At 46.7% G+C, this 15,571-nt stretch overlaps 1 protein-coding gene across 3 annotated transcripts in view; it reads right to left on the bottom strand.

The window, feature by feature from the left end:
• FAM117A (family with sequence similarity 117 member A) overlaps positions 1–15,571 on the bottom strand; it is a 52,771-nt gene that overhangs the window by 26,995 nt on the left and 10,205 nt on the right. The window contains exon 1 of one of the 3 annotated variants that reach the window (XM_061391430.1): positions 15,121–15,316. The exons of 1 other annotated variant lie outside the window; for it this stretch is intronic. In XM_061391430.1, the coding sequence (XP_061247414.1) occupies positions 15,121–15,316 (196 nt within the window). Of the gene's footprint in view, positions 1–15,120; positions 15,317–15,571 lie in introns of those variants that run through there. One more of the 3 variants, XM_061391432.1, reaches the window with a different exon arrangement.

Here is a 15,571-nt window from a genome sequence, read left to right as displayed (position 1 = left end):
ATGGCCTAGCCTTCTCCCCCTAAAAACAATTCTCACACTTTATTTGGGAGTGATGAATTTCTGCATTGCTAGAAACTCAGAGGACAAGCATAAACCTTCAGTATCTTCACTCAGGACAACAATCTGATCCCTATCAAGCAGAGAAGAAATCATGATGCCCAGTCAGCTATTTAAAGATAAAAGAGGTGAAGGAAGAACCAGAGGTTGGGGAGGTTCATCTACAGTAAATCCTGTGAGAGGACAACCGTGATTGAAACCCTACCCTGAGTTCTGTTCTGAATGCGTATGCCCCACATACTCTCAGGAATTCTCCAGGTGAGGGCCCAGGAACACCCTCATGTAGACATCTCTCCAATGCCACAGAGCAACTTGAGACACAGGTCTTTTTTCCCCACAGAAGACTTTTCAAAGTTCATTTCCCCTCTTGTGTTTCATTGTCAGACTCAATTGGCATGACTGGCTGGATGCCTTGGTTCAGGAACTTCCCTTCAGTCTGGAAGGGTTCTCTATTCCTTTCCCCCACTAGGAACCAGCGCAGTCAAACCTGCATCCAGGGGACAGTTCTGCTCACTGGGCATGTGAGACAAAAGGACAAAGAAGACAATTAAAAAAGGAGGGATCCCTTTTCTAGTGAGGACAGTGGAAAGTGAGTGAAAGAAAGAAAAGGAAATAAGAATAGAATTACAAAAAAAGAGAACAGAATTACAGATAATGTTCAAATAGTCAAAATAATTTCTGCTTTGTAAACAAATCATGACCTACTTTTAGCTTCATCTAACCTGCCTTCTCCCTAACCTCACGAACTGCCAGAGAGCAACATACGTGTGAGCAGCCGATACTCAATTTACTATCAGTTCAAGTCACACAAAATAATCTAGACTTTGACCGAATTTGATGGCCTCAATTTGTTGCTTTCACCCCCACCAGTGGATTCCAAAACTCCCAAATGTTTTATTCCTCTTTAGAACAGCTCACATTAATACTCATGCCCTTCTATGTTAGTTTAGAGCCAGCTTTATACAACTCCCAAAGTAACAGCTCAGTCAGGAAGAGTCATCAGTGGATGCCAAAAGTACTGGGGAAAACACTGTGGGGAACAGGGTATTTAACGCTGAAGTATCTCCCCATAAACCACTTATAAGAGAATAATGTACTTCTGCAGTGGGAAAACTGGTGGTCACCACCTCAAGTGATCAAACTCAGCATTACTAGTAATGGAAGACCTGACCCCATGTGCCTCCTGAAGTGATACATCATGGGCACACAACTTCACCCATGAAACGGTCATGCCCAAAATGTTTTACTTGAATCAAACTGGGCCCCAGACCTAACTTCCCACTTGCAGGAAATACAGGGGATGGAGGCAGTTTCGATCCCTGGCTTGGGAACTAAGATCCTGCATGCTGCCCAGCATGACCAAAAATTTTAAAACAAACAAACAAAAAACAAAATTAAGAAGTGGCATGTCATCCCAGGAGCAAGACCTAGACGGGGCAAATTTAAGGGGTTCCCACAGGTCCAGAAACACAGATGGAATTGGATATCACCTCAGTTAAGCCCCACCTTGTTAGCCCTGGGCATCCATTCACCATTACTGCTCTACAGCAGGAATGTGGGAACCAGTGAGATCCAAGGGAAAATGAGTAAAGGTAGCTAAAGGGAAGGTAGCTAGATCCCAGGAGGAAGGTGAACTGTGTGAGTGTAAAAACAAAGGACAGAAAAAGACTTCAATTAGGAGGGATTCCAACCAGATAAAAGGAAGAACTTCCTGCTCATCAGAACAGGAGGGACGGATGAGGAAGATGGTAGTGTCTGCCCTTGCAGAGCTCCAGGGAAGGATCGTCACATAGCCCCAGAGGTCTCAATATTCACCTCCCAGAAGGCAGGAGGTTGTACCTGGAGAGTTTGAGTCCCCGCTCTCTAGAATTCCCCAACTGTTAAAGAGTGAATCATAAGAGATGGCTACTGACAGAGTCAGCTAAACTGAAAGCCCCAAAACAAAGCCCATGCTGTCATTTGGGGCAAAATTAGCTAAGGGAGTCAAAGTGAGATATGTCTTACCTGGGCTGATCAGGCAGCTGTATTGTGGGCTCCCAGGCCATCTCTCCCACCTCCACCCCCACGCAGGAGAGTATAAATAGCACTCAATTTACCTGTGGCTTGCCACAGGCAGAAGGGCTGTCACGTGGTAACTGTTGAGTAGACACCAGAGCTCAGGAGGCAGGTTTGCTCAGTTGCTACACCTCAATAGGTCTGACAGGACCTCTTCTCTGGTTCATTTTGCTTCGGGCTGGGGGTTGGTGAGGGGGGTTTAAAGGAGCAATTAATCAATTCTGTTTATCAGGGCCATGCTTTGCCTTCAGGGTCTAAAATCCTATTAGGGTTGACTCTGCTCAACCCTCAAAGCCTTGAAAACCTCCATGATCATTTTGTCCCACTTGCAAAGTCTTCTCTGGTTATGTCCATCTCTTTACTCAAGTTCTACTCTGTTCCCAGCTTCAAAACGGAAATACCCAAAAGACCACTCCATCCCACCGAGTGATTCCCTACCTGGCCTCTAACATTCTGGAACTGATCCAGCCTGACCTCAAATCCCAGGCAAATTCCCAGGCTGTGCCTGGTGGAAAAACCCCAAAGTGTGCTAGGCAACATTCCAGGGCAGCCCCTGCTCTAAAGCCCCAATCGTGCTGGTTGCTTAGATCTCCTAAGAGAGGCTCAAAGGTCATATAGTGCCTCCAGGGTAAACCCTGTCTGAAACACCAGATCAAATGGCTCCTCTAGAAAGAGCCTTGAAAGGTATGACCTTGGGAAGACTTTTCCTACCCTCACTGTACACCTGAGACCACTGATGACTTCACAGCAGAAGGATGCTTGTCAAGTGACCTCTCCACATGTGCTTTCAGGGGCTGAGGAGGACGTAGAAGGTGGGTAATACCATTTTCCCCATACATGATGGGTTTTATATCTGCCCTTAAACCAAAAGCTGCTTGACAGTAACTATACCTTTTATGAGTCAGGTAAAAAACAGGCTTATCCTCCTGAAGCAAAGGGAGAATATGATCCATGGGAACAGACTGGGGTGTTAATTACCAAGATGTCCCCTCCATGCCTCTAAGAGCTGGAAGAAGAAGACTCAGTGGTCAGGGTCCCCCTCAAGTAGACAGCTCTGGCCATCTGTACAGCAGCTCTAACACAGGCCTCTACACTCCACAGCACCCAGCAGGACCTTGGGGACAGCCTTTTCTCATCCTCTTGCATCTTATCTGGATTCTGGATGCTATCCACTGGGCACTGATTTTGGGGTGAGACAAAGCCAAAAGAACACTGGAGACAGCCTATGTAGCTTGATAACCGCTTAAGAACAAAGAACCAAAGCATAAAAACTGGCACAGTAATATACTAAAGGGGCTTCCCAGATAGCTCAACTGGTAAAGAATCCGCCTGCAATGCAGGAGACCCCAGTTCGATTCCTGCGTCAGGAAGTTCCCATAAAGAAGGGATAGGCTACCCACTCCAGTATTCTTGGGCTTCCCTGGTGGCTTAGACTGTAAAGAATCTGCCTGCAATGTGGGAGACCTGGGTTCGATCCCTGGGTCGGGAAGATCTTCTGGAGAAGGACATGGCAACCCATTCCTGTATTCTTGCCTGGAGAATCCCTACGGACAGAGGAGCCTGGCGGGCTACAGTCCATGGGGTCCCAAAGAGTCAGACGTGACTTAGTGACTAAGCATAGCACAGCACAACACAGTAAATGCTCTTGGGTCCATTTCACATAACTGGCTGGAGTACCTGAAAAAAGTCCTTTGAGGCCAACTTAACCACAGTCTCACACTTTAGGGTGGTCGCGGGATGGCAATTTAGTTACGTAAACGACACATACTAAAACTAAAGATTTTCCAAAAACTGTTTCTTCTATGTTAAGAAGTAGAGTTGGACTCATTCACTTACCCCAATTCTGAAAGCTGGCAGGAAATGTCAGTAAACAAAAATGTCAGGAATAATTCAAGTGCCTTGAAGGAGCACAGACAGATGCAGAGTACGCAGTGTGGAGTGAGAGAACAAGGGCTGGGAACAAACAGTAGCATCTGGACCCTTAACACTGCTTAGCGGCGATGACCAGATCCACTCCTCTTGGGGCCCTGTGGTCAGTGGAAGATTTTCATCGACAAAGAGTACAGCTCTTCCTTTGTGTATGAAGTTGTAACTCCTGTCTACTTGGTGAGATGAGTTGCACTGGAGCATAGGCTCCTGTACACTCACAAGGTGGTGGGCACAACAGGCAGACAGGTACACAGCCAAGAAAGCTGCCTGGCCCAGCCTATAATCTGGCATCACTTTCTATTAATAAACAAAACTTATTTTCCCCTCAGATTTCTACTATAAAAATGAAAAGTAGTATTACTCTGCAGCTCTGGCACACGAAAGCCTTCTGATTTCATGTATTTTAAGAAATGAAGAGAGCTGAATGAAGAGCAGAGTGAGAACGTTTCTCAGAATGAGGAAGCACTTTTCCCTAGAAGATACCTGGACATCCTGAACATGCTCAGTGCGGATTAGCAGCCTGTTGCAATACTACTGACCCCTCTGCTGGGTTAATGTGGGGCACAGACTGGGCTCAGACACAAGGTAGCAGGCACCCAGTGGCTCTCAGAATCTGATGCCAACCTTGTCCAGCTCAAGCAGCAGGGACAAGCTGCAGTCTCCTACCATAACGGTCAACACTTGGGCTCAAATCCTGCCTCAATGTGCTACATGAACTCAAGACGAGTCACTTAATTTCTTTGGGCTTCGGTTGTTCTTTCTGTTAAATGGGAAGAATAAGAAATGTTACAAGGATGACAGAAGAAAACTTCCATTCTAAAGAACTCCTGATACAGTCAAATTAGCCTAGCATTTTTTAAAACTTCTTATTTGGAAAGCATTTCAAACATATAGATGTGAGAGCAACAACAGGACACAGAATACCCATACGCCCTCTCCCCAGATTTGCCTGATGTTAAACATTTGTCCTGTTTATCATTTGCTTTCTTTCACACGCACTTTTCTTTACATACACACTCAAATACACGCTCTCCTACAGTCACATCCAGCACCCACATGTTCTCAAGTAAGACAAACGTGAGTGTGTGCGCACACACACACGCACACACTCACATCCAGCTACACAACACATACTGTCCTTTGTTGGGTTTTGTGTGGTGGTCTGTCTAAATGACCAGGGCGGGGGGGACGGTGCGGTTCGCAATGAAGAAAAAGCCAAGTGGGGCATGCTACTTGGTGATAGGTCCACAGCCCCACTCCCCACCTCCAAAGCACTCGCATATTCTGGCTTAGAGATAAACTGTTACATGGACAGGGACCAGAAAAAGTACTATTTACATAAGACAGTTGGTTATCTTTTTCTTTAAACAAGAAAAAAACACACAAAAAACAACAACAAAAGGATTTAAATGAAGCATGGAAACAACTTTATTATATAGAACTATATTTATATTTGTTATAATGGGGCTTTACCTATGCAGTTGGGAAATAACTGGGAAAGAAAGGTTCCACATAAGCATATGGTTATTAGAACATTCAAGAATTCTATACAAAATCTGGCTTTGTAAGAGAAATAAGGAAGTCAGAGCAGCCCAGGGAGTCCTCCATGATACCACATCCCTAGATGGAGCTTACTCCTGAGTTCAAGTCCCTGACAGTCCCCTTATTGGATACACACTTGTCTCATAAAGGCACTATTGGGTATCACAATGAATCCACTCCCAGTTAATCTAAAGCTAGAAGAGAGACACATTCAGGCAGGACATGGTCAGGGTGGTGGAGGTCTGCACCAGTCATCCCCTATATGGAGGACTAAATTGTCATCTAAGCCGCAATCCCATCTGCACCTATCTCCCCACCATAGGAATGCACCACCCACGTTTATCTGGGTGCTTTTGGGGGATTCCACACTTACACACAAGAAAGACACCCTTCCCGTAAGCTCCACCTTAAGAATATCTCCTTGACATGGGTCAAAGCTCAGCAACCATAACCATGACTCCACAGAGGTAGGAAAACTCTGCCTCTCGGTTAGCTTCTCATTCTGCATGGAAATTGCATATTTCAAACCAGTTGGAAACACTCAAAAGCTGCCACCATATCACACATATAATGTTGCTACCATCAACTTCCAGTCAGCCACATCAAGTGGACAGTCACTTATGGGGCGTTAAAGGAACAGATTTCTCTGCAGCCCATCTTCCTAATTCTCTCTGGTCAGTTAAACATATGAACTTTTGCTCCTGGTATACAGATTTGTGAGCAGAAGGGAAACAGGCTGGATGTGTGTGGGCAGGCAGCACAGGATGCCAGCCTGGAGGGAAATTCCTCACGGGCTCTCTACACGTAAGTGGGAAGAGCCCTGCATCAGGAGCAAAAGGACTTAACTAGTCACACAGTCTTGGGCAAGTCACTTCCTCTAAGGGCCTCAGTTTTCCTATCTGCAAAAACAAGCAAATGCCACCTGCACTGCAGGTCTCTGACGAGAATAAAGGAAAGGCATTCAAGGGTACCGACTGCAAGCAACGAGAAGCTAAACATGCAGGATGCACTGTCACAACTAACGCTACCCACATTCTCAGCTTCCCTGAAAAATCTACATGGATTTTGGGGCTTTCTGGGGTTGGGATCCAAACTTTCTTTCCACAGAAGCAGCTGCTTTAGCCTTCTGTGAAAAGAGAACTCCCCAGGATAGAGGTTCTAATGAGAAAGAGTCCAGGTGCTGCCTCCGGCATTAAGATGTGCACACACCACATGGATGGCCTTGCATGGGCCTCCCCTCCCCAACCTCGAAATCCAGACGACAAAATATTGTGAAAGCTCTCTGGTTGCATCCCTCCGTCATGCCAAATGCTATCCACTCCACTCTCAACTCCAATTTGTGTGTCATATCTGATCGGCATGAGTTACAAGACAATCGCCAAATAGGGGCCAGGCATCAGGTTCTCAGCCAGCTTGCAGGTGTGGGGCAGGGAGCTCACGTGTTATCAGCTGCGGTCCTCTCAAAGTTGTGTGGGTGATCAAACACACACAGAGCACAGAAAACTCTTAAAGGGAAGCAGTATGTGGCAGTGGGGTTGGGGGGTGGAGAAGAAGGGAGGAGGGAAGAAGCTGCTTTTTCCCCCTTATAATCACATTTTTACTCTGTTCAAAGTTACCCCTAGCTGGGCAGGTTTATGAAACCATTTTGACTAAGCCACCAGGCCTGCAGTTTGGCAGGAGAACACAGGCTCGACACATGACAGTGTAGGTATCAGGGCTTGGAGAATGACAGTGAGCATCTCTTTACAGTATTTCCCCCACTTGGTGGGGAAAAGAGAAGAAGAAACAGCAGTGCTTTGTATTAATATAAAGGATGGTGCCTGGGTTGGGATGGGAGCTTCTAGCCTGATCACACCTCTGGTCACCCTAAAGCCAACAATTTTGTCTAGCCAACAAGCTAGACAATTCCGTTCTTTAGCCCAGAAAAGCTGCTAATTCAGATTCTGCTTTCCTTATACATTATAGCACTCCTAGGAATTTGGTGCAAATCCACCTGGAATCAAAGGACATCCAGCCTTCATCCTTGGCTTCTCACCCATATACACGTCTAAGCCTAAAGCCAGGTCATCTGGCTCTTTTACAAAATCACAACAAAATCCTAAACATTGGCTGTTTCCATGGATCAACCCGGTAACTAACCACCCAAGCTCACCCTCTGGCTTTCAGTGTGTGGGGGAAGAGAATCTACAGGCCTAGCAAAGACATCCATGGAAATGCCACGTCTTTGCCACCAGCTGGGCTTTGAGCCCAATAACCAGGATGAATGGGAGACCAGTGATTGGAAGAGAGAGAACACTAACACTTCAGGAGGGGAGGGGGTGCCTTGTAAGTAGCTAAAGAGAGTGTGTGGGGACCAAAAGTGGGAAAAACCATTTCAAATGAGCCTGGGGAAGCGCGGCTCACTCCCCCTCCCCTGCTCCCTTTCCAGCAACTCCATCCAACAAGTATTTATTGAGCACTCCCTCCCCAGCTGCCCTGGCCCTCCCTCTGCAAAAACACTCAAATCTGTTCAAGCTGCAGGGTGAGTTCCATTGCACTTGAACTTGAAACATGAGGTGCCTATCTTTTAAAAAGGCAGGCACACAATTTTCAACATGGGGCAGAAGGGCCTAAAGAGATTTGAGAAAGTTAAAGAGCACAGCTGACCAAACAAGGACACACTAATGCCACTTTCAAAAGGGAAGGGAGAGAGTAAAAATTTAATTTAACCGTAGGGAGAATAATACACCGGCCAACTTAAAAAAAAAAGCCTACTAGAGACATCTCAGTAATTCTCTAATTAATCCTACCTAACTCTAAATATTCCTTCATTTTGTACCTCCTCTAGCTTGAATTTACATTTTATTCACCAGTGCATGTGTTAGTAATTTGCTTTCAGAGCTGTATGTTTAATCCTACCTCTGCCTCTTAAGGAGGTTAGACCTCCATGCTCTCCTGCACGTTTTTATTTAGGATCGGATGATGAAGGAGGCAAGCAGCAGGGCAGGTGGTAAACGAGAACTACACTTGTTAACAAAGTTCCTCCTGGGAAAGCCACCCGCCATTTGCAAGATGGGGCACACAGGTCAGAGAAGTGGCGCCCCAAACTACCACTCTGCCTGCAAAATCCTGCCAACTCTAAGAAGTCACAGTTGGGCAGCGTCGGAGAGAAAACTCCCCCAACCCTAAAGCCTGCCACTTCAGATCATCCAAAGCCCTCGGAGGTATCTCCCCAGCACCCCCCGCCAATCCACCCTTCCAGAATGTGGAGCAGAGGTGACCCCAAGGCGTTCACCACCCCTGGTGTCAGCTGTCTGAGTAAGTGTCTGCACACAGCCCAGACTTTCGTTCCAGGTTCCCCAGGGGCTGGAGTTAAAAGTTTTCCTATTATGAAATACTTTGATAGCATTCTTTTAAGTTCATTAAAGCCACCCTTGATTGGCTGTGGTGCTCGCACAAAGTAAAAGTCAACTGAAGTATATTCAGAGCCTGAGGACAAATACTTAAATAACTCCAAGCTGGGCATTCAGTTTTGTAGCAACTCTGAGGAAAAGTGTGGAGAAAAAAGCAAAGTGCCAGGAAGAGTTTTCAAACCCAGGAAGTTCAGTAGGGACCATGAGCCGGAGGCCTGGCTGAGAGCAGCCAGCTGTGGAGAGCCTCCCTCCAGACAGCTGTTCCCAAGAACAAGAGCCCCTTCAGTTCCACACGACTGGAGAGGAACTGAAGCACAGATCATTTATAACTTTAAACATAATCCCAAACTCTTTTCTGAGATCAGGATTTGTTTTGGACCCAACAATGTGACTAGTTTGGCTAATGTTTGGTTAATTCATAAAGTGGCAAACCAAATAACAGAGCCCGCTGTGAAGACTCAAATCACCAGATTTCTCACTCATCTTTTCTCTGCTTTCACTCTTCCCTGATTCCTCTTCTATCCATCTCAGAGGGTGATAAAAGATGAGATAGCCCCATCTCACCAAACTAACTTGCGGGTAGCGACCCACCTTCACTCTGAAATGGGAAGAAACACAAGGCTTTCCCTTCCAGCCCTTTCAAAGGGCTCCAAGCTGCCTGTGGAATAAAAGCAAGCCCAGGTAAGTCTAGTAAAGCTTTTGTGCTAGTGTCATATAGCATGTGATATATATGATAGTGTCAAAAAGAACTCAAAATGAGACCTGCCCCCAGAACATGTCACACCCTAAAATAAAATCTGAATCCTTTGGCATCAAGGCTCTACATGAGGACTGTAAGAATCCAGAGCAGGATTAAGATCCGAGGGATCTATTAAGATCCAAGGGATAGTGTGGCCTTGGTACCCATCACATCATTCATTGTAAACTGGCAGAAAATGTAGGTGAAGTGTTCTTGGACTACTAAAGCCACCAACCACTCTGGCAACACTCATATTGCCAACACAACTATGAAAATTTTGCAATCCTGCCTCAAATTTTCTAGACGATAGTCTATATCTGGAACCAGAAAGAACAATGTCCTCTTACTGCCACACCCCACCATTGTTCTCAGCCTTTCTCCACTGACCTCAAATAGTTTGAAAAATCCTCACTCTATGTTACCTAAGTGGAGAGCTCCCCATATGGATAATCCTTTGCTGTACAAAATACTGAATAACACATGGACCCATGCTTCTCTGGGTACCAAAAGGATAAGTAGTTAGGAATTGTGGCCCCCAATTTCAAGGATGCCATCACTGGTGATAACATTTAAGAGTCAGATACTTCAACAGTGCATTTTGCTGACCATGTGCCTCATGCTAGCAAAGCTGTCAAAAGCAAGCTAGCAGTGTCAGGCTGGGAAGTGCTTCATGTTTAATGCCTCCCAAACAGAAGCTGCTTCAATCACAGGTTTTTAAAGGACAATTGTAGCTCTTAAAGGATTTTAACTGCAGCCCCAAGCTTCTTTATAGGCAGATGGCTCTGTGGCATAGAAAAGTTACACTCTATTCTAATCTCCAGGCTGTTTCTAACACCAAGGTCCAGAAGGACCATGGTCTGATGAGGGTCGCTAATAAGCAACCTCCTTTATTGTTCCATACCTCTCCAAACACCCATCCCTAAGGACGAAGTTTACAAAAGCATGGCAGGGAAAGAGAGTTTAATAATTACCAATAGCACTGCTAATAACAATGCTGCTTTACATTCACTGAGACGGCCATCGTGGAAAACCTGATGGACATTTGCCTCTATGTCCCTGTGGGGAAGTCAGTATCTGAGGGCAACGATGACTATGCCACCTCTCAATGATCTGTTCAGAAAAATGAAAGGTAAGGAGAAGAATCCAAAACAGGAGATAAGCCGAAAGTAATTTCCATCTGACTTTGAAATGTGTTCACTGCAACTGTGGGTTGTTAGCTTTGGAAGGAGGGTAAGAAGGGAAGAGATGCAAATTTGTGTAACAGTTAAGCTTTTATGTAAATCCAAACTAGTTTTATCTACTGAACGTGTCACCTGACAAGGGTGGGGGTGAATAGCCTGGGTTTACATGTGCTGATCTTCTATAAAGATTGAGAACTGACTAGACGTTGACAATGTCCCTTTCTTTTTCCCTAAAATATGAGTGGGGATACAGGCTTGAGTTTTCTTTGCTCCCTTAGGATTTTCTGCAGAGGTATATACTACATACATTTGAAACTCGTCTTTACACAGTAATATTGGTCAGGAACATTGTGGAAGACAAGGGGTAGGCTATTTTGTTTGTTTCCTGAAAAGTTCACATAGAAAATACTTTAGGTTTTGTGGCTATTTGGTCTCTATCAAAACTACTCAACTCTATCACTGTGCAAAACTTCTCAAATTTTGCCAATGTGCAAAACAGCCACAGACAATACATAAATGAAGGAGCATGGCCGTATTCCAATAAACCTTTATCTACAAAACCAGGCAGAAGCCTGGATTTGGTCTGCCAGCCATAATGCCAAGCCTTGGTTTAAGAAGAATCTAGTGCGCAGAGGAGATTCGGAGGCAGCATTTGGCTCCCCCAGCACCCAGCTGGCCCGTGGGGCTGGTCTTCTAGGGAAGAATTTGCAAACCTCAATTGAACATTAGCTTCATTTTCAGGACATGGAGACAGAGACAGAATAGGTAAGACTGGGGCCCAGAACAGTTTACCTCCTAGACCCATTTTGTTCAACATCAGTCTGTCCTAGAAGAACTTAAAAGTCAGCAGACTCCAATTGACATAAGACACAAACAAGAATTTAATTAAAGGAGAAACTGCAGTAAGATATTTCTCCTGGGTTTCTGCTACCTACTAGGAGCTCTTAGCTTCTTAAGAGTTGATCTTCATTTTTCTCTCCACTCTTCTGCCTTCCACACCCCCTGCCCAGGCTCATAAAAGCCCAGGCGTCTTCACTTTATGAAGACATCCCTTAAGGATGAATGGCCACAGAAGGTAAATCCTTAACCCCTCCTCTTTGAAAACACATCTAGGACTTCCCCAGTGGCTCAGTGGTAAAGAATCCTCCTGCCAGGAGACACGGGTTGGAACCCTGATCTGGGAAGATCCCACATGCCACCGGAGCAACTAAACCCGTGCATCACAACTATTGAGCCTGTGCTCTAGAGCCTGGGAGCTGCAACCTCTGAGGCCACGACCCGCGACTACTGAAGCCTGCACATCCTAGAGCCCATGCTCCCACAACAAGAGAAGTAACACTGCAACTAGAGAATAGCCATTTGCTGCAACTACAGAAAAGCACAGACAGGACTGAAGATCCAGCACAGCCAAAAACAAATAAGTAAATGAATAAAATAAACAACAACATCTGAGATATCTTGTCAAGAACACAACAGGGTGTGTGGTGGAGAGATAATTGCACAGCCCTGAGCAGTACATCACTTTGAGATGGGAAACAGAAACAGGGACGACACAATTGTTTGTGAGACTCAGTTCCAGCTCACGTTTTTTTAAAGCTGGGTTTCAGAGCCCTCTTTAGAAAGCCCATTTTAAAGGATGAGTGAATAAAAGTGTAAGGAGAGGCCCTGAAATTCTGAAACCCGCAGTACTGGTTTCAGACCAATATGGGTTTGCTCTTTGAAGCCTGAAAAGGCAACGTGCTCTGGCCAACAGGCTCTCACCTTGGCTGGGTGGAGAAAATAACAATATAAGCAGCAGCAAACACTGCAGAGTACCTTCTACTTGCCAGGCACTGTTCTAAGCACTTTACAGCTATTGAGTCATTTGATTCTTATGATGTAGGTATTATTATTCATACTCTACAGATGAGGAAATTGAGGCACAGAAGTTACTTAACTTCTTCTAGGCCACTCAGCTAGTAAAAAATAAAACCTGGATTTGATACCCAGGTAACTCTGGCATCCAAAGCCATTCTCTTAAGGGTTTATGACCACTAAGCATTTCCTTCTATCACATACACCCTTCGGGCCCAGAGGAAACCACTTCTGCCACTTCTCAAGGCCGAGGAATGGAAAAAATCTGAACACACATAAAGGTAAAAGTTAATATGCAGAAGACCTGATGCACTCCCAAACCAAAGGCCAGGGACATTCCTTTAATGTTTGGTCACAAATAAGTCCACAGGCTCAGGCTGCGCTTTCCTCCTGTATTTCCTCTCTCCTGCTTCACTGCAAACCTACAAATAATCCCACTACAGACCAGGTAAGTGCCTAATTAGTAGTGCCTCTGGGATACTAATAGGTGGAGGAGAAACAATCCCTCAGCCCAATCTATAAGCAATTAATCACTCAATCTGTCTTAAATAATCCAACAAATCATGCAGAGCTCTAGCCTCCTATGTTTTTTACCAGTATCTTAGGGTACCTGGTCCTAAAAAAAGGAACTGGCCACGTAAAGAACTCAGTCATCCAAAGCTACACTCTTCTTTCCACAGTATCCAGCAGTGTTTGTCCTTTTAATGTTAGTTCTATAGTAAACACAACATAACTGCTCTTAAAATATAACTGTTACCAGCTTTCCAACTACTACACAGGCAGGCTTTCTGTTGATGTCTACTAAAAGTGACTAGGTTCTGGTGCTTGCTGTTCTACTAACTTCCCTGACTCTAAGGAGGCACAAACAAAACCAACAGGTTTGTACTCTTGTGGTTTGCTTTAGAGCAGTTCACGATAGGCCTGAGTTTGTCTGGGCATTGCCTTGCTCTACATCGTCAGATTCTAGGCATACTTGTACTAGTTGGTTACCATCTTGCTACCAGATTTGACCAAGTTTCTGTGTTCCAAGATGCAATGCTAACATTTACAGTGAAGTCCAGACAGACGAAGACTTTCTAGTTCAGAGACCCTCTTAATCCCATTCCTACCTAGGAAGGCACCGTAGCAACTACACTTTCAGGAGGGGCTGGAACTAAGCTTAGTAATCACAAAAAGCCTGAGAAACTCTGGTTTAGAGAATGTCATTAACCATCAGATGGCAGGGACTATGACTTTTGTACATTTGGTAGACCCTGAGGCTTTGGAAGTGTGCAATGATCTTTTCACATCTGGTGTGAATCAAATATAAGCCTCACTTTCAACTTATGGCCAACCTCCTCATGCAAGTAGGTTCCTTCTCCCATTCCTAACTGCCTGCATTTGCAGGGGATCCATTACAACTTTGAGTGTGAAAGCAAGGTTAAGCTTGCTCTTTGCCAACCACATCCACCACGTTAAGCTGCTATTAAGACATCTTTTTGGTGCTGTTGAAAAAGTGGGAGTATTTGCTACACTGTACTTGATTGTAGCCCTCACCCCACTGCCACGTTGACCGACAAGCTCAGGACAAAACAGCATTGGTGGGGAGAGAACGGAAAGGCAGTGGGCAAACTACCCAGATCCTACACCTCCACACACACGCGCGCGCGATGGTTGGAATGAGACAACCATATTAAGCAGGTTTGTGATCTGGGAACATACAACTTTTGGACCATACCAACAGGAACGTAGGGAGTAGGAGCGGAGCGTTTGTATGGTGGTAGAAGCCGTTAAACTTATTCCAATGGCTTAGAAGAAACAAGCTCCAGGAGGTGCCATAAAGCGAAGCGCATATGAAGTGGTGGGAAAAGGAACTCCAGAGCCGCAGAACGGGATGCTGGGGCCAAACTCAAGTTGGAGAACTAACACATGGCTCCACGGGGCTCTCTCCATGCCCCTCCCCCTCAGCGTGCAGATATCCAACGCCCACCGACTCCCCGCTCCAGTGCAATCCCTGCATAGGGCGCCCCCATCACGCGCCTCACACCTCGCTGCCACCCGTGCATCTTCCATTCACCCCCACACCACATCCCTGCCCACATTTCGGTTACGCCCCCAAAGCCAGCCTCCATCTGCCAGGACCTTCCCCTCACCTCCCGGCCCGACACCCCTGCACTATGTCCCGGCGGTGCACTCCGCGTTCACCGCTCCTCGCTCTCGCTCCTTCCGTCCTCGCAGACTCTCCGCGACCCCCTTTCTCTTCCTTCGCCCCTATTCCACTTCCCCCTTACACTTTTCCCCCTACCCCTCCCCCCGACACGCGAGCCATCACCCCCCCCCTCCACCCCCGCCAACGGCTCCCTCAGCCGCACGCACTCCAGGCCCGGCTCACCTGCGCGGCCACCCCCGTCCCGGCGCTGGTGCGGCTGCTGCAGCTGGAAGGGGACGGTGGCCCTGAGCGGCTGCAGACCAGCCCGGGGAGAGCCGGCAGGGACTGGAGGAGAGCAGCCCCGCCGGAGCCCCCCGGCCCCTCCGCGACCCGGCCCCCAGGCACCTCCGCCTCTGCCGCCTGCTGCGGCCCCCGCCATCGCCCTCCCGCAGGACCGCTCGCCCGCCTCGGACCCACAGCGAGCCCCACACAGCCCCCAACCCCCGCTGCAGCCGCTTATCTGCCCTACGGGGCGGCGACCGGCCCCCTCAGCCCAGAGCCCTCATTGGCCTACGGATCCCCAGACCCCTCCTCCCAACCAATCCGCGGCTTGATCTTCCTCTACCAGAGGATGATTGGTTAATATGCCTAGCGATCCAACCCCAAGACCCCACCTCCATCCCACCTCCGCCTG

Source organism: Bos javanicus, chromosome 19, assembly GCF_032452875.1.
Source record: "Bos javanicus breed banteng chromosome 19, ARS-OSU_banteng_1.0, whole genome shotgun sequence".
NCBI lineage: Eukaryota > Metazoa > Chordata > Mammalia > Artiodactyla > Bovidae > Bos > Bos javanicus.
This window is presented reverse-complemented; position numbering and strand designations above follow the sequence as displayed.